Genomic DNA, 24,052 nt, shown 5'->3' on the forward strand with positions numbered 1-24,052 from the left:
CCACAGGTGACAGGTCCCAGCAGTTAGAGAGAAAGCAAGGGAAAGATGGATGGATGGATGGATGGAATGGAATGAATTGAATCTCTAACTGCCTGTGAAAGTCCATTATGCATTTTTCTTTCCCCATAGGACACCCTGGAATCTCCTGCCTTCACCTTACCAGCCCTTCACTTGGGATAGTGTTTCTTCTACTCAATGTTTTTTAGGGATGAAGTATCTTCTGCTTCTGTCTCTCCTCATATGCCTTACATTTAGTGTTGGGGGAAAGACCTTTGGACGCTGTGAATTAGCCCAATTGTTGAAGAAAGCTGGCTTGGAGGGATATCGTGGATACAGTCTGGCTGATTGTGAGTGCTTCGTCCTTTCTTTGCCATTTCCCCACCTCTAGGTGAGAGCTATCCTGTGTCCAGAGCTGAACCCATCATTTAGAAATGTAATTCTGTTGGCTAGACTAATACATTTCTACAGTAACACGTGAGCCCGAAGAAGCCACGATCCAAACTATTACGAGCTAATCTTCCAAAGAAAAGGACAAAAACCAGACGCTTATGTCACCCTTCAACTATTGGGATCCAGCTCCCATCAGATCCAGTCAATGCGGCCAAAAACAAAGTGATGGAAGTCATAGTCTAAGAACAGCTGGTGACTTACTTATCCCCATGAACAGCTGAGCCAAAACCGTGACAATAAGCAAGGGTCTGTGTGTTCAGAAATGCTTGATGAATTAGCATACCTCTTCCAAGTGCCAACCTCAACTTTTGCCTAGGTCTAATGTTGTGTTAATTGGGAAAGAGAGTTCCAAATGACCCGTTTTTCTACTCCGTGCTACAGGGGTCTGCTTAGCCTTCTATGAGAGCCACTTTGACTCGGCGCTTGTGGACCATGAAGCTGATGGCAGCACCAGCAATGGCATCTTCCAGATCAACAGTCACCTTTGGTGCGAAGATTACAAACACGGGAAACCAAACCTCTGCCAAATGCATTGCAGCGGTGAGCTCTCAAGTGGGTTGGCTTCAGTTCTATACAGGGACATTTAACTGGGCTGCCTGGCAGCCACATAAGAAAAGGTCACTACCGCCTAGCTCAGCCCTTACTGTTAGTATTAAGTATAAAATTACCACTCAGTGAGTAATTTTGCCCTTATTTATTGCTATGAAGCCACTGATCTGGACATACCGGTCAGTGGGAAGACTGAATTGTTCAAGTATATGACATAAAAAGACCGTGTTTGTGTGTGTGTGTGTGTGTGTGTGTGTGTGTGTGTGTGATGCCTAAATATGGGAGGAGGCATACTGTTTCCTTTCTCTGTCTATCGGCTCATCGGCTCATCACAAGAGACCATCCAGACAGAAAGCCAATATTTTTACTGTTGCCTTTTTGATATATATATATGCATGCATGCGTGTGTGTGTGTGTGTGTGTGTGTGTGTTGTATTTGTGCATACCAGGGGTTATATACCATGTATATGTATATGTATATATATATATATATATATATATATAAATAAAAAAAATCTAATATACATATACATATACATACACATACACATACACACACACACACACACACACACACACACACACACACATATTAGAGTTACAACCCCTGGTATGCCCAAATATGGGAGGAAGATCACTACTTCCATTCTCTGTCATTCGGCTCGTCACAAGAGACCATCCAGACAGAAACCCAATATTTTTTACTGTTGCCTTTTTGTTACATTTGTTATATTTGTGCTGATAAATAAATAAAGGGAGACTAGTATAGATCTATTTCAAGCTATTTAGCTCTCATCATTCCCAGTAAAGGTATGGCTAGCTGATGAGAGCTAAATAGCTTGAAATAGATCTATACTAGTCTCCCTTTATTTATTTATCAGCACAAATGCAACACACAAACACACACGTATGTATGTATGTATGTATGTATGTATGTATGTATGTATGTATGTATGTATTTGCATGCTGGTACTCTCTGCTGGATAGTCTAGAATAGGGGTGTCAAATTCAAGACTTGAGGACCAGATCCGGCCCACAGAGTGCTTAGATCTGGCCTGCAGAGCTGCCCTGGAAACAGTGAAGGATCGGTCCTTGGTGCCTGCCAGCAAAAATGGAGCTTGGGGAGAGCTGAAGAAGGCGGTTGTGGCTGAAAATGGGGCCTGAGGGGGCGCCCGCATGGCCCACCCAAGTGCTGTTATTGCTGGCAGAGGACTGCACACGGCCCACTTGAGCTCCATTTTTGCTCGCAGAGGGTTGCAGGAGGCCATCATAGCCGAAAGAGCTCGGGTTCCCGTTTGCACTGGCAGAGCGCTCAGGCATCTCCGATATAAGTAACCTCAAACTGGCCATGTCCACCTTGGCCATGCCCCCCACCCAGGTCAAGCACAACCCTGATGTAGCAATTGACTTTGACACCCCTAGTCTAGGAACTGCTGTGCTGAACTTTAGATTAGGCTAGAAGGTCTCTCTAAAATAGTGTCCTAAGCAGGTGGTTGAGGAAGGCCATCAGGAATTCTATAGCTCTGAAGAAGCAGGAGTCTAGAGTCCAGCACCTGATACCATCTTCTCTGTTATTGCAGATCTGCTGACAAGTAATATCAAGGATGATATCGTCTGTGCCATGCGGATTGCACAAGGACCCAGAGGCCTGGGATCTTGGTAAAATCATTTGGGGCAGGGGCAATGATTCCTTTTAAGACAGGCAAGCAGATGCACAAAGCATGATAAATTCTTAGCAGCAATTGGGCTGGTCTGAGAATTATTGGGCCAGGAGGCAGTGATTTTTTTGGGGGGGGGTATAGGGGCTAGCAAGTGCACAATATACTTTATGTATAAAGCTCTCTAAATTATTACTTTTTTTAAATGAGAAGTTAAGATTTTTATTCACGGGAGTACATAATTTTGCACAAATTACAAAGTAACTTAAATAGGAATGCTTGAATTTAATATTGTTTTTAATCAAACCGATCAGTGATTATTTTTAATAGCAGCATGACCAATTGTTGATTTATTTATAGTTTTTGTTGTGTGTTCTTGTCACTTTTCCAGGAAAAAAAAGTTGCTATATCTATTAAGATGGATACATATGGATAGATATATCCATCTTAATAGATATAAAGAATCAAGGTCAACTTTGAATCTAAGTTTTATATAGGATAGGTCACATTTTAAGCAATGTTTTCAGGATGCCATTTTTCATCTTTTCCAGTAGAACAAATGTAAACTTGTGCTTTGGAAAAAAAATGGATTTTTTCATTATATGCATTTTTACTTCTGATACGTCTTTCTCATCTTGCAGAAATTTGATTATGAGCCTGGCTCACAGATGACAAATTCAGAATCTTTGCACACTTACATACCAGATTTTGAATTTCTTCATTCCCAAAAATGGATTCTTGATCTTGTAATGTTGGTATTTAAAATGCAGCCCATTCTTTCAATTGGCCATCCAGATAGTTACATCAGTGGTGGGATTCAATTTTTTTTACTACCGGTTCTGTGGGCGTGGCTTGGTGGGTGTGGCAGGGGAAGGATGCTGTAAAATCTCCATTCCTATCCCACTCCAGAGGAAGTTTACTGCAAAATCCCCATTCCCTTCCAATCAGCTGGGACTCGGGAGGCAGAGAATAGATGGGGGCGGGGCCAGTCAGAAGTGGCATTTACCGGTTCTCTGAACTACTCAAAATTTCCACTACTGGTTCTCCAGAACTGGTCACAACCTGCGGAATACCACCTCTGCGTTACATACTTCCTTAAAAATCACAGAACAGTATCATTACTCCAATGCTAATAATAATGTTTTCACTTTGGAGCTGACTTCCTATCCTGGCCTTAGCAAATTCCAAAGACCTGGCTGATGTAGTGCACAGTATACAGTATTTCTGCCAATTCAGCCAAAACAACATTTTCAACTACAGTAGCTATTCCATTCTTAACCTCCTTTGAGAAATACTGCACTAATGGTTTATGTAGATTAGTTCTTTGACTGGAAAATATCTTGTTTAATGGTCTTCATAAGACTACCTCATATTCTGCAGTTTGGACCATTTCCTCAAATTGCAATTTCTTTACTGATGCCATATGGGATATCACATATACTGTGAAAACAGGTGTTTCTATATCCTTCAACTGAGACACATTTTTCCATCCATCTTCATTGCCTAGAACTGTTCAATGAGTTAGGCAATGTTGTTCAGTGAGATGTGGAATTTCCTTCTTGTGACACCTCTGTATTTTCCCTCTGTGACTCATGCCCCATGTGTAGTGAGCATTATCATCTTTAAAAAATTTTTTTTACAAACATGTAAAATACACACACACAAAACTTAGACGTACACCACATTTACATAATACAATACGAACAGGAGCGTCCTGTTCTTTCTAATAGCAATTGCCAATCGATATCGCTCACCTTATATTGTTTCCCCTTCTATTATATTTCATTTTCATTTCAGCATTCTTAAACCTCTTATCTTACACCTCTGTCTGCTATACTGGCTGATTACCTCTAGTAAATTTAAACCACTTGGAGACATATATATGTGTTAATTCTCCTTAACTACTATTTTTGGGCTTTGTTGTCTTCCTTCATTGATCCTTGTCTCTTTCCTCCATCCACATATACCATTTATCCCATATCTAGCAGTATTCTGTTTCTTCTTTTCCCTGGATTTCTTTTGTTAATTTGTCCATTTCAGCACAGTCCATAACCTTTCTTATTATTTCATCTTCGCTTGAAATTAATTTGTTTTTCCATTTCTGGGCAAAGGCAATCCTTGCCGCTGTAATTATATGTGATATTAAATACTGAATTTCTTTTTTATATTTCACAGTCATTATTCCTAATAAAAAAACTTCAGGTTTCCATTCTATTTTAATACCTGTTATTACCTCTAGCCACTTTTTGATCCTTTTCCAAAAAAAAAATAGCCTCCTCACAGGTCCACCATAAGTGGTAGTATGTTCCATGTATTGATTCACATTTCCAGCATTTTGGGGAGGTATTTGTTGAGATTTTAGCTAACCTTGTTGGTGCCAGGTGGCATCTGTACAACATTTTGTACTGATTTTCCTTGTATGCAACTGATAGTGTCATTTTTAAGTTTGTTCCCAAAATTTTTTTCCCATTTATCCAATTCAATATTATAGCCAAAGTTCTGCGCCCATTTTATCATTTGTTCTTTCACGATTTCCTCTTCCATTTTATGCTTCAGGATAAATTTATATATTCTCCCTATCATCTTTCTATCTGAGCTGTGAATTATTTTATCCAATTCATGTGGTTCTGTTTTGATGTCATATATTTTAGTATCATTATTGTGTTTAGTTTTGATTTGCAAGTAGGTTAGTCAGTCAACTTTCATGTTTTGTTCTGCCAATTCTTCAATTGTTTTTAAATTTCCCTGTTCATCAATTATGTATCTTAGCATATAAATTTTGGATGAATCGTCCTTTCTGTCCGTGATAGCCAATTCGGGATTTTCACATAGTGGATTTTTTTTTTTATTTTGAGCCAGTTTTGCAATAACACTCTTCCAATTAAATGTTTTTGAAAGTATTTGTGTGTTTTATTTTTATCATCCCATAGGAATGCAAATCATGGCCTTCTAAGGTCAAAATTCTTTTATTCTTTAGCTCTATCCAATCTTTCATCCATGTTATTGTTACTGCTAATGTGTATAATTCCCAATTTGGTAATGCTAAACCTCCCCTCTCCTTGCTATCTTGCATTGACTTTAGTTTAATCCTTGCTGTTCGTCCTTGCCAAATGAACCTAGCATTATCATCTTTTACCGATTCAATGTGTTATCAATGTAGAATTTTGTTTAAAGAGCCAGTTTGGTGTAGTGGTTAAGGCACCAGGATATAAACCAAAGGACCTCAAGTCCAAGTCCTGACTTAGGCAGAAAGCTAGCTGGGTGAATTTGGGCCAATCACTCTCTCAGCATTAGGAAGAAGGCAAGGCCAAACCACTTCTGAAAATATTTCCAAGAAAACTTTCATTTAGGAAGTTAGGCAAGAAAACTGACTTATTTAGGCAGTCAGCAGGAGTCAAGAATGATTCAAAAAAACCCCACAAAAATGGATGATTTAATCACTGTGAAAATCACCTGCGTCTTTACAGCAAATACAGTAGTATTTTGTAACTCTTAGTATTGAAGGAGTCAAACTTGATAGATAAAACCCACAATTTACAAACTGGAATCTTGTTACTTTCATCTACCATTAAGAGGCATTCAATATCATTCATCACATTTTGGAAGACAACATGGTTAATACACTCAACAAATTCCAAAGTATAACTTTTGCTGCCCCATCTTTTTGGAAGTGTAGTATAATTTGCTATGTGATTGTGGATATTTTGAAGAGAGCACTAAAGCATTCATGGAAATGACAAGCCATACAGTCAATGAATATTTTTCACTTGTACCCTTGATTTTGTCTGAACTCATATTAGTATTTGATTTCCTTACTAAATGTTTTATCCATAGCCTTGTTAAATTCTTCATACCTTGCAGACTTCCTCAACAAGGGATTCTTCTTTTTTATTGCAATTTCTCCTTAGGCAGTCAATTTTTATGAATTCCATGACTTTCGATCAGCACAATTCACAAATAAATTTGGTTTCTGCATGTGACAGTCATACTATACAGCACTATCTTCAGTGTAAGAAAAATGTTTTTCTTAGCCTATGGGCTACAGGCTTCTTTAGCACTTAGTTGCAGTCTAAATTAGTCGTGATAACTTCAAAAGTTGTGTGATTTTTATGTTTCTTAATATCATTGTCATTATCTTGTACAGATCTATGTGCTTTAACAATTTGATGGGATCAAAAAATCACACTGTTGTAACATTTTCTTCAGCCTGGCTCCTAAGTGTGACCCTCTCCTCCCCTTCTCTCTCCTTAACTTTTCCCCCTTGCTTTGATCCCCCCCACCCCCTAGTGGTCCATCCCTTCTTCAGCCTGGAGTCTACCAGAAGATGCCCAGGCTTCAGTCAGCTCCTGAAGGAGAGAAGGTTCCCCTCTCTCCCTGATTCTCTCTCTCCCTCTTTGCTTACCGATTTGCAAAGACACATTTCATTAGTGCATTATCTTTAACACGGAGGGGCAAAATGAGTCTTATGTGTGGATGTTCAATGACTGATGTGTGGTCACACAGGTGTGCACCAGAGGTGGGTTGCTCCCGGTTCGGCCCAGATCAGGTGAACTGGTAGTAGCGGCGGTGGTAGGCTCCGCCCACCTGCCCAGATGCATCTGTGCATGCGCAGAAGCATTGCACAAGCGCACAAGCATGTGAGCACGCTCGTGCGCAAAACAATGGAAATCCACCACTGGTGTGCACCACAGACATTGAGTATGGACATCATGGTTTTTGTTCTGTTTTTAAGAAAAGCCATCAATGGCCTTGGGAGTTGTTTGCAAAAGAGAACTGAAATTTGAACTTTGGGGTGGGGGGAACCCCAAACTCCAAATAGGAGTATTGTCTCTTGTTTTATAGAGGACTTTTATTTTTTAAATCAAAGCCCTGTCCTGATATCCAACATTTGCTGCTAATTCCATCTTCTGGCCCAACCTTTCCCAACTCAGTACCTTTCTGATAGTCCGGTCCATATTATCTGGATTTGAGAGTCCAAATCAAACATGTAAGAAGGGCAATTGGTTAGAGAAGGCTATTTTGAACACGAATGAAGCTTAGTTTTCTGGATACTAACCAAGGAATAAATGAAAATACCCAAAGCATAATTTGACAGAAAGAAAATGAATTGTATGTATATTATACAATTTATTTATTTATTTATTTATTTATTTATTTATTTATTTATTTATTTATTTATTTAATATATTTATATGCCGCCCAATCCTGAAGGACTCCCGGCGGCTTACAAAAAATATAAGAAAAAACACATAACGATAAAAAAAATAATGACATACGATAACTTGAAGAAGAGGACACCTTAAAAAAAAAAAGATCTACAAATATCAGAATGAAAAATCTCTTCTTAATTGAGTACATCTCAGAATAATAGATTTTGAATTTCATACTAATGAAAACAACATAATTGCTGAAAATCACTAGATTTTTTGAGTGTCTTTTAAAGTTATCTCTAATCTACATAAATTAATGCTCCATGTATTTGATTAGCACTTATTAATTCTCAGTCCTGGTAACAGCACGTAATACTTCTCCTAGAAAATATCTAAAATCTATAAATTGCTTACCTGTACTGTTATCATCTGCTGTCAGAGCTTGGGAGACGGAAGGAAGAGGAAGAGAGGGAGGGAGCAATAAAACTGTAAAAAAAATCCTGACTCTTGTTTGCCATCTAGTGGTTTAATGGATTTTTAGATATGGTGGTGGTTGTTAGTTCCGAAGAAGTCGTATCCTACCCATTGTGACCCCATGGACCATGTTCCTCCAGGCCTTCCTGTCCTCTACCATCCTCTGGAGTCAATTCAAGCTCATGCCAACTGCTTCGGTGACTCCATCCAGCCACCACCTTCTCTATTGTCCCTTTCTTCTTTTGCCCTTAATCTTTCCCAGCATTAGGCTCTTCTCCAGTGAGTCCTTCCTTCTCATTAAGTGGTAGCCCCATATTATTGTTTTAAGAACCCCAATACAGTTATTGATGAAGAGAATGTTCTACCCTTTCTCTGCAATATTTGAACACTATAACTTGATGCCATCTAGTGGCTACTCTGAAAGTGGGGAGTCACCGAATTTGCATTTCAGCAACTGAATTTGGCAATATTTTGGCTGTTGTTAGTATCATCCATAGGCCAGTGGTTCCCTAACCTTTTCTTTACCACAGACCCCCTTTAAATACCTTTTGTGGCCACGGACACCCCCCCCCCAAGACTTAACTCTGAGGTGGCTGGGGAATTCTGGGAGTTGAAGACCACAAGTCTTAAAAGTTCCCAAGTTTGGACACCCCTGCCTTAACTCAAGATTTAAATCATAACATTTTGTTAAGCCTTTGTGGACCCCCTGAAATGACATCACAGCCCAGGTTAAGAGCCACTGCCATAGACTATTGAACCATCTTATTTTATTCCTCCAAAGAGATTGGGATAGTAAGCATGTTTCTTCCTGTTGTATCCTTCCAACTACCATATCTATCTTGTGAGAAAGATGAAATGCAGCTTTGATTACTGAACACATAGCACAACTACTGTGAGTAGGAATTCAAAGCCAGGACTAACCCTGTGTTGGAGCTACTTGCTCAATTGCAACCTTGTGAAGCAGGAGAATAGCCACTGCTAACTAGCCCTATCAGTGTGCATGGGAAGATGTCTGCCAAGGAGTTTCTTTTTCCTAACAAATCTCTCTTTTCTTATATGGCGTCTCCCAGGCAATTAGGATGGGACTAGGATTAGGACTTCTCCAATGTGTAGGGCAGGGCAAATGGGACAGGAGTGATGGCAGAGACTAACCTTTCCCTCTTAATTGTGAATGGAATAGAAAATAGAAAATAGAAAAACAGAGTTGGAAGGGACCTTGGATGTCTTATAGTCCACCCCCCTGCTTAGGCAGGAAACCCTACACCACTTCGGACAAATGGTTATCCAAAATCTTCTTGAAAACTTCCAGTATTGGAGCATCCACAACTTCTGAAGACAAGTTGTTCCACTGATTAATTGTTCTGTCAGGAAATTTCTCCTTAGTTCTAGGTTGCTTCTCCCCTTGATTAGATTGATTATTGAATACGGTTTGTTGACAATCTAGATAACACCTGTTCTAGTTCCACACAGGATTCTTCCAATCCCAAAGTTCCTCAACCAAGGAAAACTCATATCTAGCATTTGTCAAGCTAAACTACATTTGTCAAGCTAAACTACATTGGTAGGCATATATTGGATCAGTCCAATGATTATATTCTGGTATATCTTTCCCCATTTGTGGTAATACTCCATGCTATTTGGATTTCTTACCTCAAACACCAATGTTTGCTGGGAATATATGATGGAAATGTCAAGCTAGAAATCCTGAGATTGTCTGCATCAGAAATAAAACCTTTAAGATTAATTAAATAGCAATAGCAGTTATAGCAATAGCAGTTAGACTTATATACCGCTTCATAGGGCTTCCAGCCCTCTCTAAGCGGTTTACAGAGTCAGCATATTGCCCCCAACAACAATCCGGGTCCTCATTTTACCCACCTCGGAAGGATGGAAGGCTGAGTCAACCCTGAGCCGGTGAGATTTGAACAGCCGAACTGCAGTCAGCTGAAGTAGCCTGCAGTGCTGCACTCTAACCACTGCGCCACCAATGAAAGGACACAAGTAGTTACCAGAACTAACCTCAAAGAAATTGGTATTTTTGCACCCCCACAATCCTTGTCTAATGGCTGTTCAGTTATGAGTGTTGCAAAAGTAATTTTGTGACAAATCATCACATTTAGGACCTTTTGGGGGTCTGTAATGCAAAGGTAAACTGAAGTAAGATTATAAACACAGTTGTGGTTGCACTTAATGACTGATTCATTCATGACTGAGTTGCTGGGTCAAATTGTGGTCATTACATGAGGACTACCTATAATGGCTATATTAGTCTTCTTTCCTGTCTGCTTAAAATTGCTTGTTTCTTACAGTGGGAATCCAGTGGTCTTTAAAGAAGATTCCGGTGAACTGAAGACTCATTTATTCCTTGTTCTTTCTAATGTTGCTGCTTAGACTGAGGGGGGTTGCGTAAAGTCAGACACGAGTGCTATATGCAAGGCATGGATGACTGCATGTCATAAGCATGAATGCATGCGCAGTTCCTTTTGCCTGGCCCAGCAATTATTGTGAAGGTGCAGATAGAAAGACCTGTCCACCTTGCATTTCGTGGGTTGAACAGCTAAGTGTTCTTCAAGAAGCCATTCATTGAGCTTTGCAACTGCATTGCTCTTGATTTGAGAATATGCAAAAAGGGTAAACTGTAGTCTTGCCATTTGTGTTATTTGCTTAGGTTGAATTTGCTAATAAGAGCCTCCTCTCCTTTGCTCTCAGGATGGGTTGGAGAGAAAATTGTGAAGGTCTAGAGTTGTCTGCCTGGTTGAAAGGATGCAAGGTATGAGAAGGAGACTAAGAGAAAAAAAGAAGGTGCTGAAGGCCATGAAAATGATTTAAGAGCCCTGGGACTGTTGCCTTCCTGAGGCTAAGCAACCCTACCAGATTTAAACAAAAACAAAAAAAGCTCTTGGATCGTCCCTTTCCAGAAGAACAACTGTAGCTTGGACTTTTTGAGAAAAAAGATATTGTGGTATAAAAAGCTTCTTCAAGCAATAGAATTGAAATGACATCTATTAAAAACTCATGTGTAAGTTTGGACTGGGGAGTTGTGATGTTCCAGTTTTCAATTCATGAAAGATAAAAATTGCCAGATAAAACTTCTTTAAAAAACAGGTTAATGACTTAAAACTGCTTTTAGAAACATGTCAAACATCTCCCAAGACATTATAAATTTCTAGCAATTTAATAGGCAAGAGATAAAAGGAAGCGAGACAGTTGTTCTGATGTATTTAATAGTTCTATAAGTTCATCTAGTGTTCAGCTTGAGGTGGTCTTTTGAGTAATTTATAATTAATCTAATTCAGAAATTTGCTTTCAAGGCTACCACCTTTGAATTGGCATTTTTAAAGTTTACTATTTTTGAACAATTAAGTATTGTGATTCTAATGACCACCTGAAATCACCTCCAATTAATTTGCCTAATTCCTAGATTAAGGCAGTGACAAGTAACAAATCTGAAGCTTACCATATGCATCCACTTAATTTGGTGATATTAACTTAAGTTTGGGATTGTTGGCAAGAGTGAAGTGACAAATCCCATTGCTCAGAATTGGATACCTTGTACATATTCTATTACATCTTCAAAAAATTTGGTGGCTAGAAATTAAGAGGGTTATCCAAAGATAAACCAGCAATTTTGTCTTGAAAATATTTCCCATTCATGTGCACATCTGGTTCTCTTGTAAATTTTTAAACTCAAAAAAGCAAAAGACTTTGTTAAACTAGTCTTCCTTAAAATATGTAGGCTATCATAAGAATTCTCAACACTGATGGGGAAGGGTATAATGCACACTATGAAATGTTGCTTTTTAAACTCAAAAGGAGGTTTGTTTAGTGGGCTAGCCATTAGAAATAGGTAGTTATGAACATTTCCCCAGTGGCAAAAATTATGGAATAAGCTTTAGAATAAGTTAGAATGTGGCAAGCCCCCAACTGCAACAAGTTAAAATACTGAAAATAAAGAGACCCTTCATATTTACCCCCTTGGTATCTATGAGCATTTAACCAATCAAACACAGGTGATAGTTTATTGCAATTTTATTTATAGCTTGCAACATTATACAGGATACAGTTTTAACATTTTTCATTCAATACAATACATTTAACATATTATAGATCAGAAATTTTATAAAACCAATTTGGTTTTTTAAAAAAGGTATTTTAATAAAGGCATAGGCTATTATAAGTATGCAGAAAAAATATTTCCTCTCCATGCATTTGGAAAATCCTGATTTGGGAGCTACCCAAACAATGTAGCACTTACAGAGTTGCTTCACATGAAAGTGCTAAAGTTTGAGCTGCACCCAGCCAGAAGGTTGTTTAGCCAAGTTAGTCCAGGATAGCTGTGTGAGCCACCTAGAAACCACTTCATCACGGAGCACTTAAGAGCGCATATGACACAGAAGGACTCCTGGTGAAGTTGTCTCCAGGAACTGTGAAGATCTCCAAGATGGGACACCAGAAAAGACACAATCCAGATTGGAGTGAACCTGAGCCGGAGCTTCACCCAAACAATGAAGCACTTTCCAGATTAGAAAAAAAGAAAGTGCCCATATCTGGGCAAGGCTCAGTCAGCAAGATGGATCATGGGAGGCTTCTCTTGGCTTGTTGGGGAGTTCTGCAGGCAGAAGAAAAAGACTTTATTTTAGAGAACATAAAAACTAAATGCATTTCTTATCCATTGCAGTTTAAAAGAAGCTTAAAGATGCCTGGGTTTGTAGTTCTGCCAGGCCCAAATCCCACACAAACAATATAGCACTTAATTGAATTTATTACTACAAGAAAGTGCCACTGTCTGCGTGGGCTTCAGGAGGCCACGTTGGGTTAACATTTTCACCCATTGATTCAGCTCCTGGGAAAAAAACTTTAAGCTCGTCAAAACTTACGAAATAAAAACGATTTAAAACGATCCCGGCCGCGGCGTTTCCCCGCAGGCCGCCTATTTGGGAAGAGTCCTGCGAATAGGGCGGTCCGTGGTTGACCTCAGCCCGCAACTCAAAAATTTGTTGAGACCCCCAATGGCGCGATGCAATTCTACCATCGGTTCAGAAAGGTTCGCCTACACGGGGACGGTTGAAAGATTTTTAAAACACGTGCGAATCCGCCGCTGCTAAATACGGACGAAGCAAAAGTACGCGCGACTTGGCCGTCTTAAAAAAAAAAAAAGTTGCGTAAGGCCGCCATTCCCGTTTTCTCCCACTAGGGGCGATAAACCCGAAACGAACCCGTACTACTTAAGTTGGCTGGGTGGCCAATGGACGGGCGGATGGCTCTGGCTCAAGCTACCTGGATTAGACGAGGGCATAAAGTTTTAAAAGTTTTAAAAACATCCAACGGGAAGGCCCTTTTCTGGGATATGACGCGCTACAGTCACCCCACACAACACTCCCCCCCCCCCAACCCGGCAAGCAATGGAGACAACGTGACCAAGACGACGCCAATACAAGGAAGCACTTTCTTCTTTAAGATTACAAGGCAGTGCAACTATATTGGTGGCGTCGAGGCAGCGGAAAAAAGGTGTTCAAATGCGCAGGACCGCACTCCTCCGTTTTAAATGCCTCTTTTCCCGTTTCAGATCTGCAGGTTGAGTAAGCTGGATGTCCGGGGGCCCAAAAATCTTTCCACCCATGTAGCACCGATCCAAGAAACTTCCTCGCCCCGCAAAGCTGATCCTTTGACCACTCCAGCCACGTGGTCCTCAACCCAACTTAAAAAGGGGTCGGCTTTCGGTTTTGTCACTTCCCCAGATCTTCCACCCACCCGCTTCCCAGATTGCCCGGCTCTGTATCACCTTTCGCATCCTTCCTGCCGTCGAAGGAACTTTTGCAGGAACTGGGGGCGTTTGCAGTCTGAGGTCTTGTCAATATTCAAGCAGCAGCGACATTGAAGCGGTCTTGAGGGGGGGAAAAGTTGGTCGGGGTAAAAAAAAAGAGAAGAAATGTCATATCTGCTGGCCCGACTCTCTCCTCCCGTTCACCCAAACCAAGGGTACCAATTTCCGCTTCCAGCTTGCCTTCACTCCACCCGGCCCCCATAAATAGTTTTGGAAGGTCAAAAGATAGGTAAGCCTGGAAAGATCTCACGTGCTCGGGAGATCGGAGATCACGAGCCCAGCAGCCGATCTGTTGGGACCGTCCCTGCAACCTTCCGTCCCACCGCCAAAAGCTCCTTTTTTTAAAGAATTCCAGGAATTTAAATTTCCCGCGTGCTTCCCCTTTCCAATTGGAAAAGTCTTCCAAAGCAGCGAGCGCCCCCCATAGCCCGAGTCTCCTCTCATGCTTACCAGGCGTGACAAAACCGGCAGGGAAGTCTCTCTTCTGGGGATCCTGTGCTGTCCACCCAGTTGCGCTACGCTTTATAAAGCTTGGGACTTCTGGGGTGCCATTGGCTCGTGACTTCCCACCATTGGCTTTCCTCCTCCAATCAAGTTCAAGAGCTGGGATCCCTTCTCCACCCACATTTCCCCCTCCCCTGACCAAACCCTTGTCTGATCAAGGAGTGGATTAGGGGAAGGAGGTAAAGCAATCAAAGAGTTGATGGAGGCCAGATAGCTCAATCCATGGCTGGAGACAATGGGCCAAGCCACCCCCCACACCCCATCCAGGAAGGTGGATGATACAGGAAGCCTTAGGCATGAATATTCCCGCCCATTCCATTCCAATGGGCCATTCTTTCTTTAGCTGGATGGTTGAGGAATGCTTTTGTTTTACAAATATTCAGGTGATCAAGCCAAATCTCGTGATTTTGTAGCATTTGAAAAGGCCGGGCAAAAGAATTGGGGGCAAAGTTGAGGGGGAAATTCAACCTTTGGGTTTTATCCATGACCTTTAAGACTTGCTAACCTTCTGTGGCCAAAAAGAGTTGCCATTCCCCAGCTACAATTGATGCTTATTTTTGCAATATAGGTATATTCTTCCCAGATTGGTTGAGCAGGCCAAAGGATATAGAAATTTAGCTCAAATAACAACACTGTATGTATGGACACCCATGCTTATTTCATTTATCTTTAATATATTCTACAGCATTCTTCTGATGTAGGCTTTTAGCCATAGAAACTGAGATAATTTATATCAGTTCTCCAGATGCCACAGCAAAGTTGAAGTAGGTACTTTTCTAGAGCTCAGTTGTACAGAATCCATGTGAATTTCCCTTGTTCCTAGGTATATACATTGGTTATGGCAGTATTAATCAAGGGATATTAAATAAATTAAAATTTCTTCCAGTTGTGATCACTAATTACAGAATTTACAAAACTCTTCTCTAGCCAGGGCCTTCATTATTATTTTTTTGCTATCCAAAGAGCATCCTTGCTATTTCTTTGTTCAGCTGCAAAAAATCAAAAAGAAAAAAAAAAACCAGATTTTCTCACCCCTAATTATTTCTTATTTCTTTCTACTTTAGTTCCACTGTTTGCTTTCAGATGCAGTCTGTTGACAGCATACCCTCAAACTTTGGCTTCACTCAAAATAATTTTTTTGAGAGTCTGGCATTTTTTTAAAAAAAATAATTGATGATATAATCTTATCCCCCCCCTTTTGAATGAAATGGGACTGATCAATAGTGCTGGAGTGTTGAACACCCCCCTCCCCCAAAGACTGCTGGTTTCTTGCCACTGCTTAAACTTTGCTCCAGAGCAGTGTTTCTCAACCTTGGTGACTTTAAGTCCTGTGGACTTCAACTCCCAGAATCCCCCAGCCAGCACAGAATCCCCCAGCCAGCACAGCTGTGCTGGCTGGGGGATTCTGGGAGTTGAAGTCCACAGGACTTAAAGTCACCAAGTTTGAGAAACACTGCTCCAGAGAATAGGTGTAGCATCACTGAGAGTTCTGAAGAGTGGTAAGCTTTTAAAATCTATAGCACTTTTCTTCATTCTAGTGTGCTCCATATGTGTGGAATTTCAACTCTCAGTGTTTCCTAGTCAAACTCAACATATTTGACCAACTCAAAATTGGAAAATCCTATTTTATGCCTTCAGTTGTTTTCTCCAGTTTCTATGGGGCACAGAAGGTATCATTTCTCTTTATTCTATGAAGTCCATCACATTGCATGGGATGAGGGATTTATGTGTTTATTAATTTATTTAATTTATATCCCACATTTATTATTTTTATAACATTGCTCAAGGCAGTGAAATACCCAATATACATTTTTCCTTCTATTTCCCCCCCAAACAACAGCCCTTCCTTGTTCTATGGCAAGTGAACTTGTGACTGAAAAGTGTTGGAGCTAAAAGTTCCAGAACGGAGTCTTGTAGTTACAGTACATCCGTGAGCATCAGTCTGCTGCAATGCTTTTCAATTTTGGCAACTTTAAAATGTGTGGACTTCAACTCCCAGAATGCCCCAGCCAGGTTATGTTTGCTAAGATTAACAAAGCCCTGGTCTGCTGTATGAAGCTCGGGGTGACCATGAAACTCTGTTGCTCTCTGGAACAGTGTACAATTAAGAAACTCTGCCTTGATGGGTTCGATTTCCATGTTCTCTCTATCTCTCTGCCGCCCTCCCCCAAGGAAATCTATCAATACAACTGAATTAAGGAATCACTGCCTTTTCTTCCAATCACATAAAGCTGATTCTTGCCTTTTCAGTGGCATCTTGTTGATGTAGTATATTAAAAAAAATGGGTGACAGGTGACATCAATTTTCTTCCTTGTTAGAATAGGCAGGTTTTGAGTAGTTAGAACAATTGCTCTGTGGCAGGATTTTATTCCTTCATATTAAAAAGAATAAAGCATGTCTTGGTTTTCCCCCCCTATTTTTATGTTTAAGAATAACATCACACCAAAGACTTAAGTATGCACTTAAGTAAGGATAAGTCCTGGAAGTTCAGAAACTCATCTGTCCATAGCCCAAATAGACTAAAGCATAGGACTCTTTGATCTTAAGAAAATCCTAGTTTATTTTAATACAGTTAACAAAAGATTGTTTACAACACAAATCATGCCTACTTAAATGTATATATATCCACTGAATTCCAAAGACCTTTTCCTAGTTCAGGGTACGGAATTGTAATCTTAAAGTTTCTTCTTTCCCACTTTATATGGGAGTCATCTAGTGGGTTTTCTACTCCTGCTGGCTTTATTTGAGCCTATTCTTGAGCAATTGGAAGTGGGTGGGGATGTAAGGAAGGGGAAATGAAAGTGCAATGAAATCAGCATACATTATACTGTAAAAGCAAAATTTGTCAAAATTTTCTTCGTATTTTTATTCCAACTGAAACCCTTCAATCCAAGATTCCAGTTATGATTTTCCTGCTACTGGTGTTTTATCCTCATAGCAACTTTTATTAGGTGTCTGGTCTAACATTGCCCAGTGCATTTCTCCTTGAGTGAGAATTTGAACTCAAATCTCCTTCTTTTAGTCTAGCATCCTCCTCAGTACACAAATGGGCCAATGGGAGGGGGGGGAGATTGCTAAAACAATAGCTGGTCAATTTCTCAACCCCCTCCCACCAAGGAAAGGAATTCTTCCCTGCATAATTAACTCATGGGATGTTTTGCCACAAGAAGTGGTAATTGCTTTAAAAAGGGTATTAAACACATTATGAAGGATAAGTTTTATCAGTGATGATCAGTCATAGGGTATATATGAAATTTCCAGGTCCAAAGCTAAGTATTTCACTTTGATTTGATTTGATTTTTTTTTTAAACATGGAAGAACCACCATGCCTAATTTATTTTTGTTTTGAAAGATCTGATTAGAAATTTAGGAAAACATAAGATTACTAGGTGGACTTTTGACCTGGTTCAACATACTTCTGATGTCCAATATACTTGCAGATGAGAAGAGTTGCATCTGAATGTGTGCAGATTGCCTCCACCCTGCCCCTTCCAACAAACCACAATCCCCCTGCATCTTGAATGAAATAGTATGAATGCCAGATCAATAAAGGTGAGATTTGAACTGGGAGGTGGGGGAGGAGGGAGATCTGGGGAAGTTTCAGTTCAGTTTCAGTTTATTAAATTTATATGCCGCCCCCCCCCCCCCCCCCCCGAAGTGGACTCAGGGCGGCTCACAACTCCAACCGGGGAGGGGGATACAGACAAAAGATTTAAAAACAGCAAGAGAAAAGCATTTCTGAAGAATGAATGCTTGGTTGAATGCTGCTGAGAAAAGGCAGATAGTTAGATCAAGATGGAATTTCATATAAGTTTAATACATTGGTTCTAATGCAGGTAGAACCTTGCTTAAATCTTGAAATAATACATGAGTTAGTCATGATTTCACAAGGGTGGAAATTGGAATCAAATTTGACTAAGATCCCATTCAACCCAATCTCCCTTAATACTGTAACCTTTTGTTCCTTTTGAGTATACAAAGAATGTGGAATGTCTCACTCATCTTTATAACTGCCCTACAAGTAAATGCCTGGATCTGCTTCCTAGATCAACCATCTGTGGTTGCGGTCAGCTTGCCTGAGGGCATCTTTGGAAGCAATGAGATCTTACACACCGGATTTTCCTTTTCCCCAACTTAATATTGGAGCACCAAGTAAAATTGCACAAGAGCATCCTACAGAAATTCTCTTTTGCAACCTCAGTGGAAGTGAGCAAGGCTATTGCACATCTCCTGTTGGTTTCACTGGTTAGTGTGCAGGAGTGTTTCCTAGTGCACTGTAATTTTCTTAGAGAGGGGGTCTTTATTTGATAAAACAACTTGGCTATACACATTCATCTCCCCCCCCCCCCGTGTGTGTGCGTGAGTGCACTTGCCTTTTTTCCCTTCATTTTTTATTCTGGAATTACAGACCTAATTACTTGAAAATGGATATAGATACTCCTCGAAAGGAATACAGTTCTCCCAAGTGTGCCAAGAGTTCACGAGAAGATTTAAAATTCTCAGAAGAGAATTTTCAGGAAGAAAGTCTAGGATTGCACTCAACTCAATGTCCAGTGATAGTTTACCACATTGTGAAAGAAGTGAGGTAACCTTCATGGGTATCTAAAGAGGAAGGGAAGTTTATGACCATTATATCCAGAATTGCAGGACAGCGCTGCTGGCTTTATTTAGATGTTTCAAACATTAGACATTTAGATAGATATTTCAAGGGGGCCACAGGTGAAACATGCCATGCAGAAAGGTAAAGTGAATTATACTGCAAATATTGCCTTGTTGATGTCAGAAACGCAGCTATTGTCTGGGTTACATTAATCAACCAATGAGCTACAGTCAAAATAAAATTACGTAAGTAATTATGTATTGCAAAACCACGTCACTGCTTTTTTAATAAATAAAAGCATGTATTCTATTTGCAAGCCAAGTCTGTAAATGATAATCTTTTTCACCAGTGATGGGACCCAGTCAGAAGAAAAGCAGGCTTAGTAGGGGCCATGAGGGGGAAAAAAAGCTTGAGAAAACTTTTAAGGCACAAAAATCTGAACTGACAAAGATGCATCACAAATGCATGCAAGGAACTGTTCACAGGGACACTGCTTTTCTTCACATACCCAAATATGTCCTGCTTGCCACAAGATTTGAAGGGGCTATTCTGGACTTTGAGAGGAGGGCTCTCAGAGCTTATAGTGGTAGGTGCATAGAGGATTTTATGCCCTTCCTAGTAAATGTGGATCTTCCTGCTCAAATCGAAGAGGCTGAGAATAGAATGAAGAGACTCAGATATTTTTTTTCCAGAGTTGTGGGGTGAAGGTGAAGGGCTGAAATCCAACTACAAGTTGGCATCAGATGGAAACTTACCTCTTAGAGGTAAGAAAAGGAGCTGCAGAGATTATTTTGTTAGGCAAAACTCTGCACTCCACACAGAGATCTCATAGCTTGCAAATTCTGTTTCTGAGTAACATTATTTGCTCTAAAAGCAGTAAGACAGAATTGCCATTCCATTTCCAATCAGCTGGAACATTTTGGGTGTTTCTTGAGCAAAGGCCAGCTTCTCATTCACATTGTTAAGTCTTTAGCTTTCTAAGCAGATTTATTTTGAAGCCAGCCCTGTTGTTCCCAAGACTATATGTGCCCCAATATCCCTGCAATTGATTGCTGAATTGGAGTCAGAGATACGGATCTGCTTTAACCTCTCAGGGATGGCAATGCAAATAATGCTGATGTTTTGAGAAAATCATGGTTCCAGTTTCTCTTTGGGTTTCCCCTAAATTTCTAGAGGTTCCTTAATTGCCAAGAGTTAGATGCTCATGAAGGCTGCTCTTAATTCTTCAGCTGACCATTGCATCTGTGTTAAAATAGGTTGAAATATCCTAAATTTTATTGCATTTCATCCCAAGAAATTTGGTGCAACTCACAACAACCCTGTTAGGCTGACCAGTTGGAAAGATAGTGAATGCTGTGGTCACATTGTGTTTCCTAGCTAAAGGGGGCCTTGATACCATCCCAATGCTCCCAAGTCGTAACTAAGTGGGCTCCCTGCTAACTACACCCCCAATATACCTTAAAATACTGCTTGCATCCACATTTGGTAAGGCAAGAAACTGATGTATGGGATGAGAGTGATTTTCCCGCCAAATGTCTTTATATTTTGGGAGCAAAAGTCTTATCTAGTTGATAGGCTGGAATGGTGAATGTGCAGTTTGTTCTTCGTTCTCACACTGTGAAAACTGGATTCTGACACTGGGATAGGCATGGATTGTTCCACCATACCTAGACAAAAATGAAGATGATGGTAAATAATTTTAATAAGGAAGTAATTAAAATTGGTATATATATGAAGTGACTATTTAGAATACCTTGTTGAAAAATGAAGGAATAACATCTCTGTTTGAATGTATGATGTACAAGGACAATAATGAACATAAGCATACTCGATAGTTGATTGGTGGAATTATACATAATTGAAAACAGTGATATACAAATATAAATGGTTGGTAAATCTCTTTCATATTGGGATCTGCGATTATATAAAGGTATACTGTTATTAAATAGACAATCAAGAATGTAAAGGAATTAGGTTTATTGAAAAAATAATAATAATATTAATTGTAATTGAATATGCATTGTACAGTGAGAGTGAGGTATTTAGTTATACTAGATGAAAAATGTGAGATTGTAAATATATTTGAGAATATGGATGCAAAAACACTTGTAACCAAATGACATGCTGTATGTAATGGATGAAATCATTTTTTAAAAATATTGTCTTTTTATGTTTAAAAATAAAAAAATGGATTGGGGAAAAAATGGAGATGATGGTGGTGGAATTGTGCAACAATTGTGGGACAATGTGTGATCAAATGTAATTCTTTTTTTCCTTTTTAAAAAATGCTGATTTTTATTAATATGAAGCATTTCCCTCAGAAGCTTAAGGCAACATACATAGGTAACATAGCCCCCCTTTCTGCAATTTTCTCCAGAACAACAATTCTGTGAGGTAGGCTGGATTGAGGAAAAATAAACAAATCCAAAGCCACCCAGTGAGCTTCTGTGGCTGCAACTGGAACAAGCAAGAAGGTTTCCCTGCTGTTAGTCTAACTACTATATTGCTAGGGCTGTGCAAAGAAAGCTAACTGTGGGATGGTTTGAGGGAAATGCAGAGGTGGGTTCCTACCAGTTCGCACCTATTTGGTAGAACCAGTTCGTCAAATCTACCGAACCGGTTAGAAGAGGTTCCACCAGTGGACCCGGAAAGCAGGCCACACCTACAGAAGAGCTTCCAAACATTTTTGAAACCCACCACTGGTCCTTGGCTATGATTATTCTACACTATCATGCTCATATTTATAAAACTCAGTGCCTCTGTGAAAGGGAAGGATGACTACTGCGTTTGTGGTGCAATCAGAACATTGCGTGTGTTGAAGTTGTTTTAACGCAAACCAAAGATGCCTTTTAAAAAACAAGTTTACATCATATTCTTATGCATGCCAGTGCTGTGTGTGAGGTAATTTAAGGTGGTTTTGACAAGTGTCATCTGTATCTTCATATCCGGTCACATGGGTGGCAAGCCACTCCCATCCAGTCACATGGGCAGCAAGCCACTCCCACAAGGAAGGCCACACCCACAGAGTAGGTTCGAACAATTTTTGAAACCCACCACTGGGGAAATGTAAATGTGGCCTGGAGATCTTTTAAGGTGCTGGCCTACAAAACAGCAGACTGTGAGTTCTAGTCCAGCCTTAGGAATGAAAGCTGCTGGATAACTTTGAGTCAGTCATTCCCTCACAGCCCTTGTGGACAAACAGACTTGTGGACAAAATAGGAGGAGGAAGAAATATTAGGTATGTTCACCACCTTGACTTACTTCTAAAGTAATAAAAATAGGATTAAAAAAACCCAAAAAAGAACAAACAAACAAAACAAACATACAAACAAACAAAGGTTTGCAATGCATGCGCTTCCATGCATGTAGAAGCATGCATGGTGGTTTGCAATAGAAAACATGCAGGCAATTGAACTGACTGGCCCACATTGCAGGTTTATTGCATGGATCATGGAGGAGTGATTTTAGATTATTAAAGCTGAGTTATCATATAATTGCTGTATATTATTTATGGCTGGCATATGGCTGAGGCTGTTGCTGGAAGTAAGATCTGCCCTCTATGTCCGTCAATAAATTGACAGACTATGTCCCCATTGAGAACCATTAGAAAATCAAAAGAAATTCTTTCTGCCCTTCAGCTGAAAATATTTGGAAGTATTTCTTCTTTGCACCACTTTACAAGTATGGGACAGCCCCATGTTCCTCCTCCTCTGACTCATTCTGTTTCATTCAGTTCACTTTGCTGGGTTTCAATTCATTCATTTCCTCTGAGGAGAAAAAAAAATAGCAGAGGAACAATACAGTTTTGTTAATATGCTAATATATTAATCCCTTTAGATTTTTAGGTTTGCTGCAGGACAAATTTGCATGGGAATTAATGAAGGAGGTGCTTAGATTTTGTATGTGTGGAAAAAAGATTAAATGATGCTTACCTGAAATCTATTTTATGTGAAGGAGTGGTTTTGGTAAATTCTGACATTTACTACTTCTGAGATGATATAATTTTGGTTTATTGTAAACTATGAGTGCGAACAGGTTTATGGACTATGTCAACAAAGAAGGAAATATCTATTCAAAGTTGTTACTTTTTGAAGTAGCCACAGATACAATTTGAGTACTTCTAATTCTATCATTGGACAGTTTACTGTGTCTGGCCTTACAGCAAAAATCAACAATTTGATTAGTTTGAGTACTTCTCGCTATATTTTTGTTAATTGCACTCCCTATGAACCTTGACTTGGGCATTTTGGACACAATCCAATCCTCAAATAAGCATTTTAGGCTGCAACCTTGAAGCCTACAAAAAAGCCCCACTGTATTTGATGGGATTTATTTTTGCATAGATGTGGATAAGATACCACCCATCAATCTCTTTCAGCTCTTATTCCTTGTTTCTCTTTATTTTTCCCCCCTTTGTGTTTGCATTTGGACATCATAACTAAAATGATCTCTATTTATATATATAAAAATAAAGGTGACATCTCTTCCCATTAAACCAGTAGCAATCTCGTAAGAGAGTTTTTGTTCGTTACTTCTTGATGAGGCTGAAGATGGGATGAGTCTCTACCAGCTGAAACTTTGGGAAAGGAGCAAAGTTCAGTTTCACAATTTTGATGGTGGAAGATGACTTGGAGGGATGGATGAAGAAGATGAAAGCCGGGGAGGCCAGGCTTACTCTACCTTAGTGTAGATTCCTGCATATCAATAGTTTTGGGGAAGAGTCTCAGGAGGAGGGAAGAGGCAGGAAATCTGTGTCCCATGGGGAGTGGGTTGGGGGGGGGGACAAAATCTCTGCATTTGAATGGAAATTGAATAGACAGAAGGGCTTTGTGATGAGAAGAT

At 39.8% G+C, this 24,052-nt stretch overlaps 1 protein-coding gene across 1 annotated transcript; it reads left to right on the top strand.

Moving 5' to 3' along the window:
- The first annotated feature begins 208 nt into the window (after positions 1–208).
- Positions 209–11,057, top strand: LOC116504014 (sperm acrosome membrane-associated protein 3-like). The gene is made up of 4 exons (XM_032210825.1): positions 209–347; positions 832–990; positions 2,580–2,658; positions 10,991–11,057. Exons 1-4 carry the CDS (start codon positions 209–211, stop codon positions 11,055–11,057), a joined length of 444 nt encoding a protein of 147 aa, XP_032066716.1.
- Positions 11,058–24,052: the final 12,995 nt, after the last annotated feature.

Source organism: Thamnophis elegans, chromosome 2, assembly GCF_009769535.1.
Source record: "Thamnophis elegans isolate rThaEle1 chromosome 2, rThaEle1.pri, whole genome shotgun sequence".
Classification (NCBI taxonomy): domain Eukaryota; kingdom Metazoa; phylum Chordata; class Lepidosauria; order Squamata; family Colubridae; genus Thamnophis; species Thamnophis elegans.

Bases quoted from the DNA above. Each gene is read 5' to 3' on its own strand.
- LOC116504014 (XM_032210825.1), top strand. From the start codon at position 209: ATGAAGTATCTTCTGCTTCTGTCTCTCCTCATATGCCTTACATTTAGT. The intron at 348-831 runs GTGAGTGCTTCG...TCCGTGCTACAG, and splicing joins TGGATACAGTCTGGCTGATT to GGGTCTGCTTAGCCTTCTAT. The intron at 2,659-10,990 runs GTAAAATCATTT...CTTTGCTCTCAG, and splicing joins CCCAGAGGCCTGGGATCTTG to GATGGGTTGGAGAGAAAATT.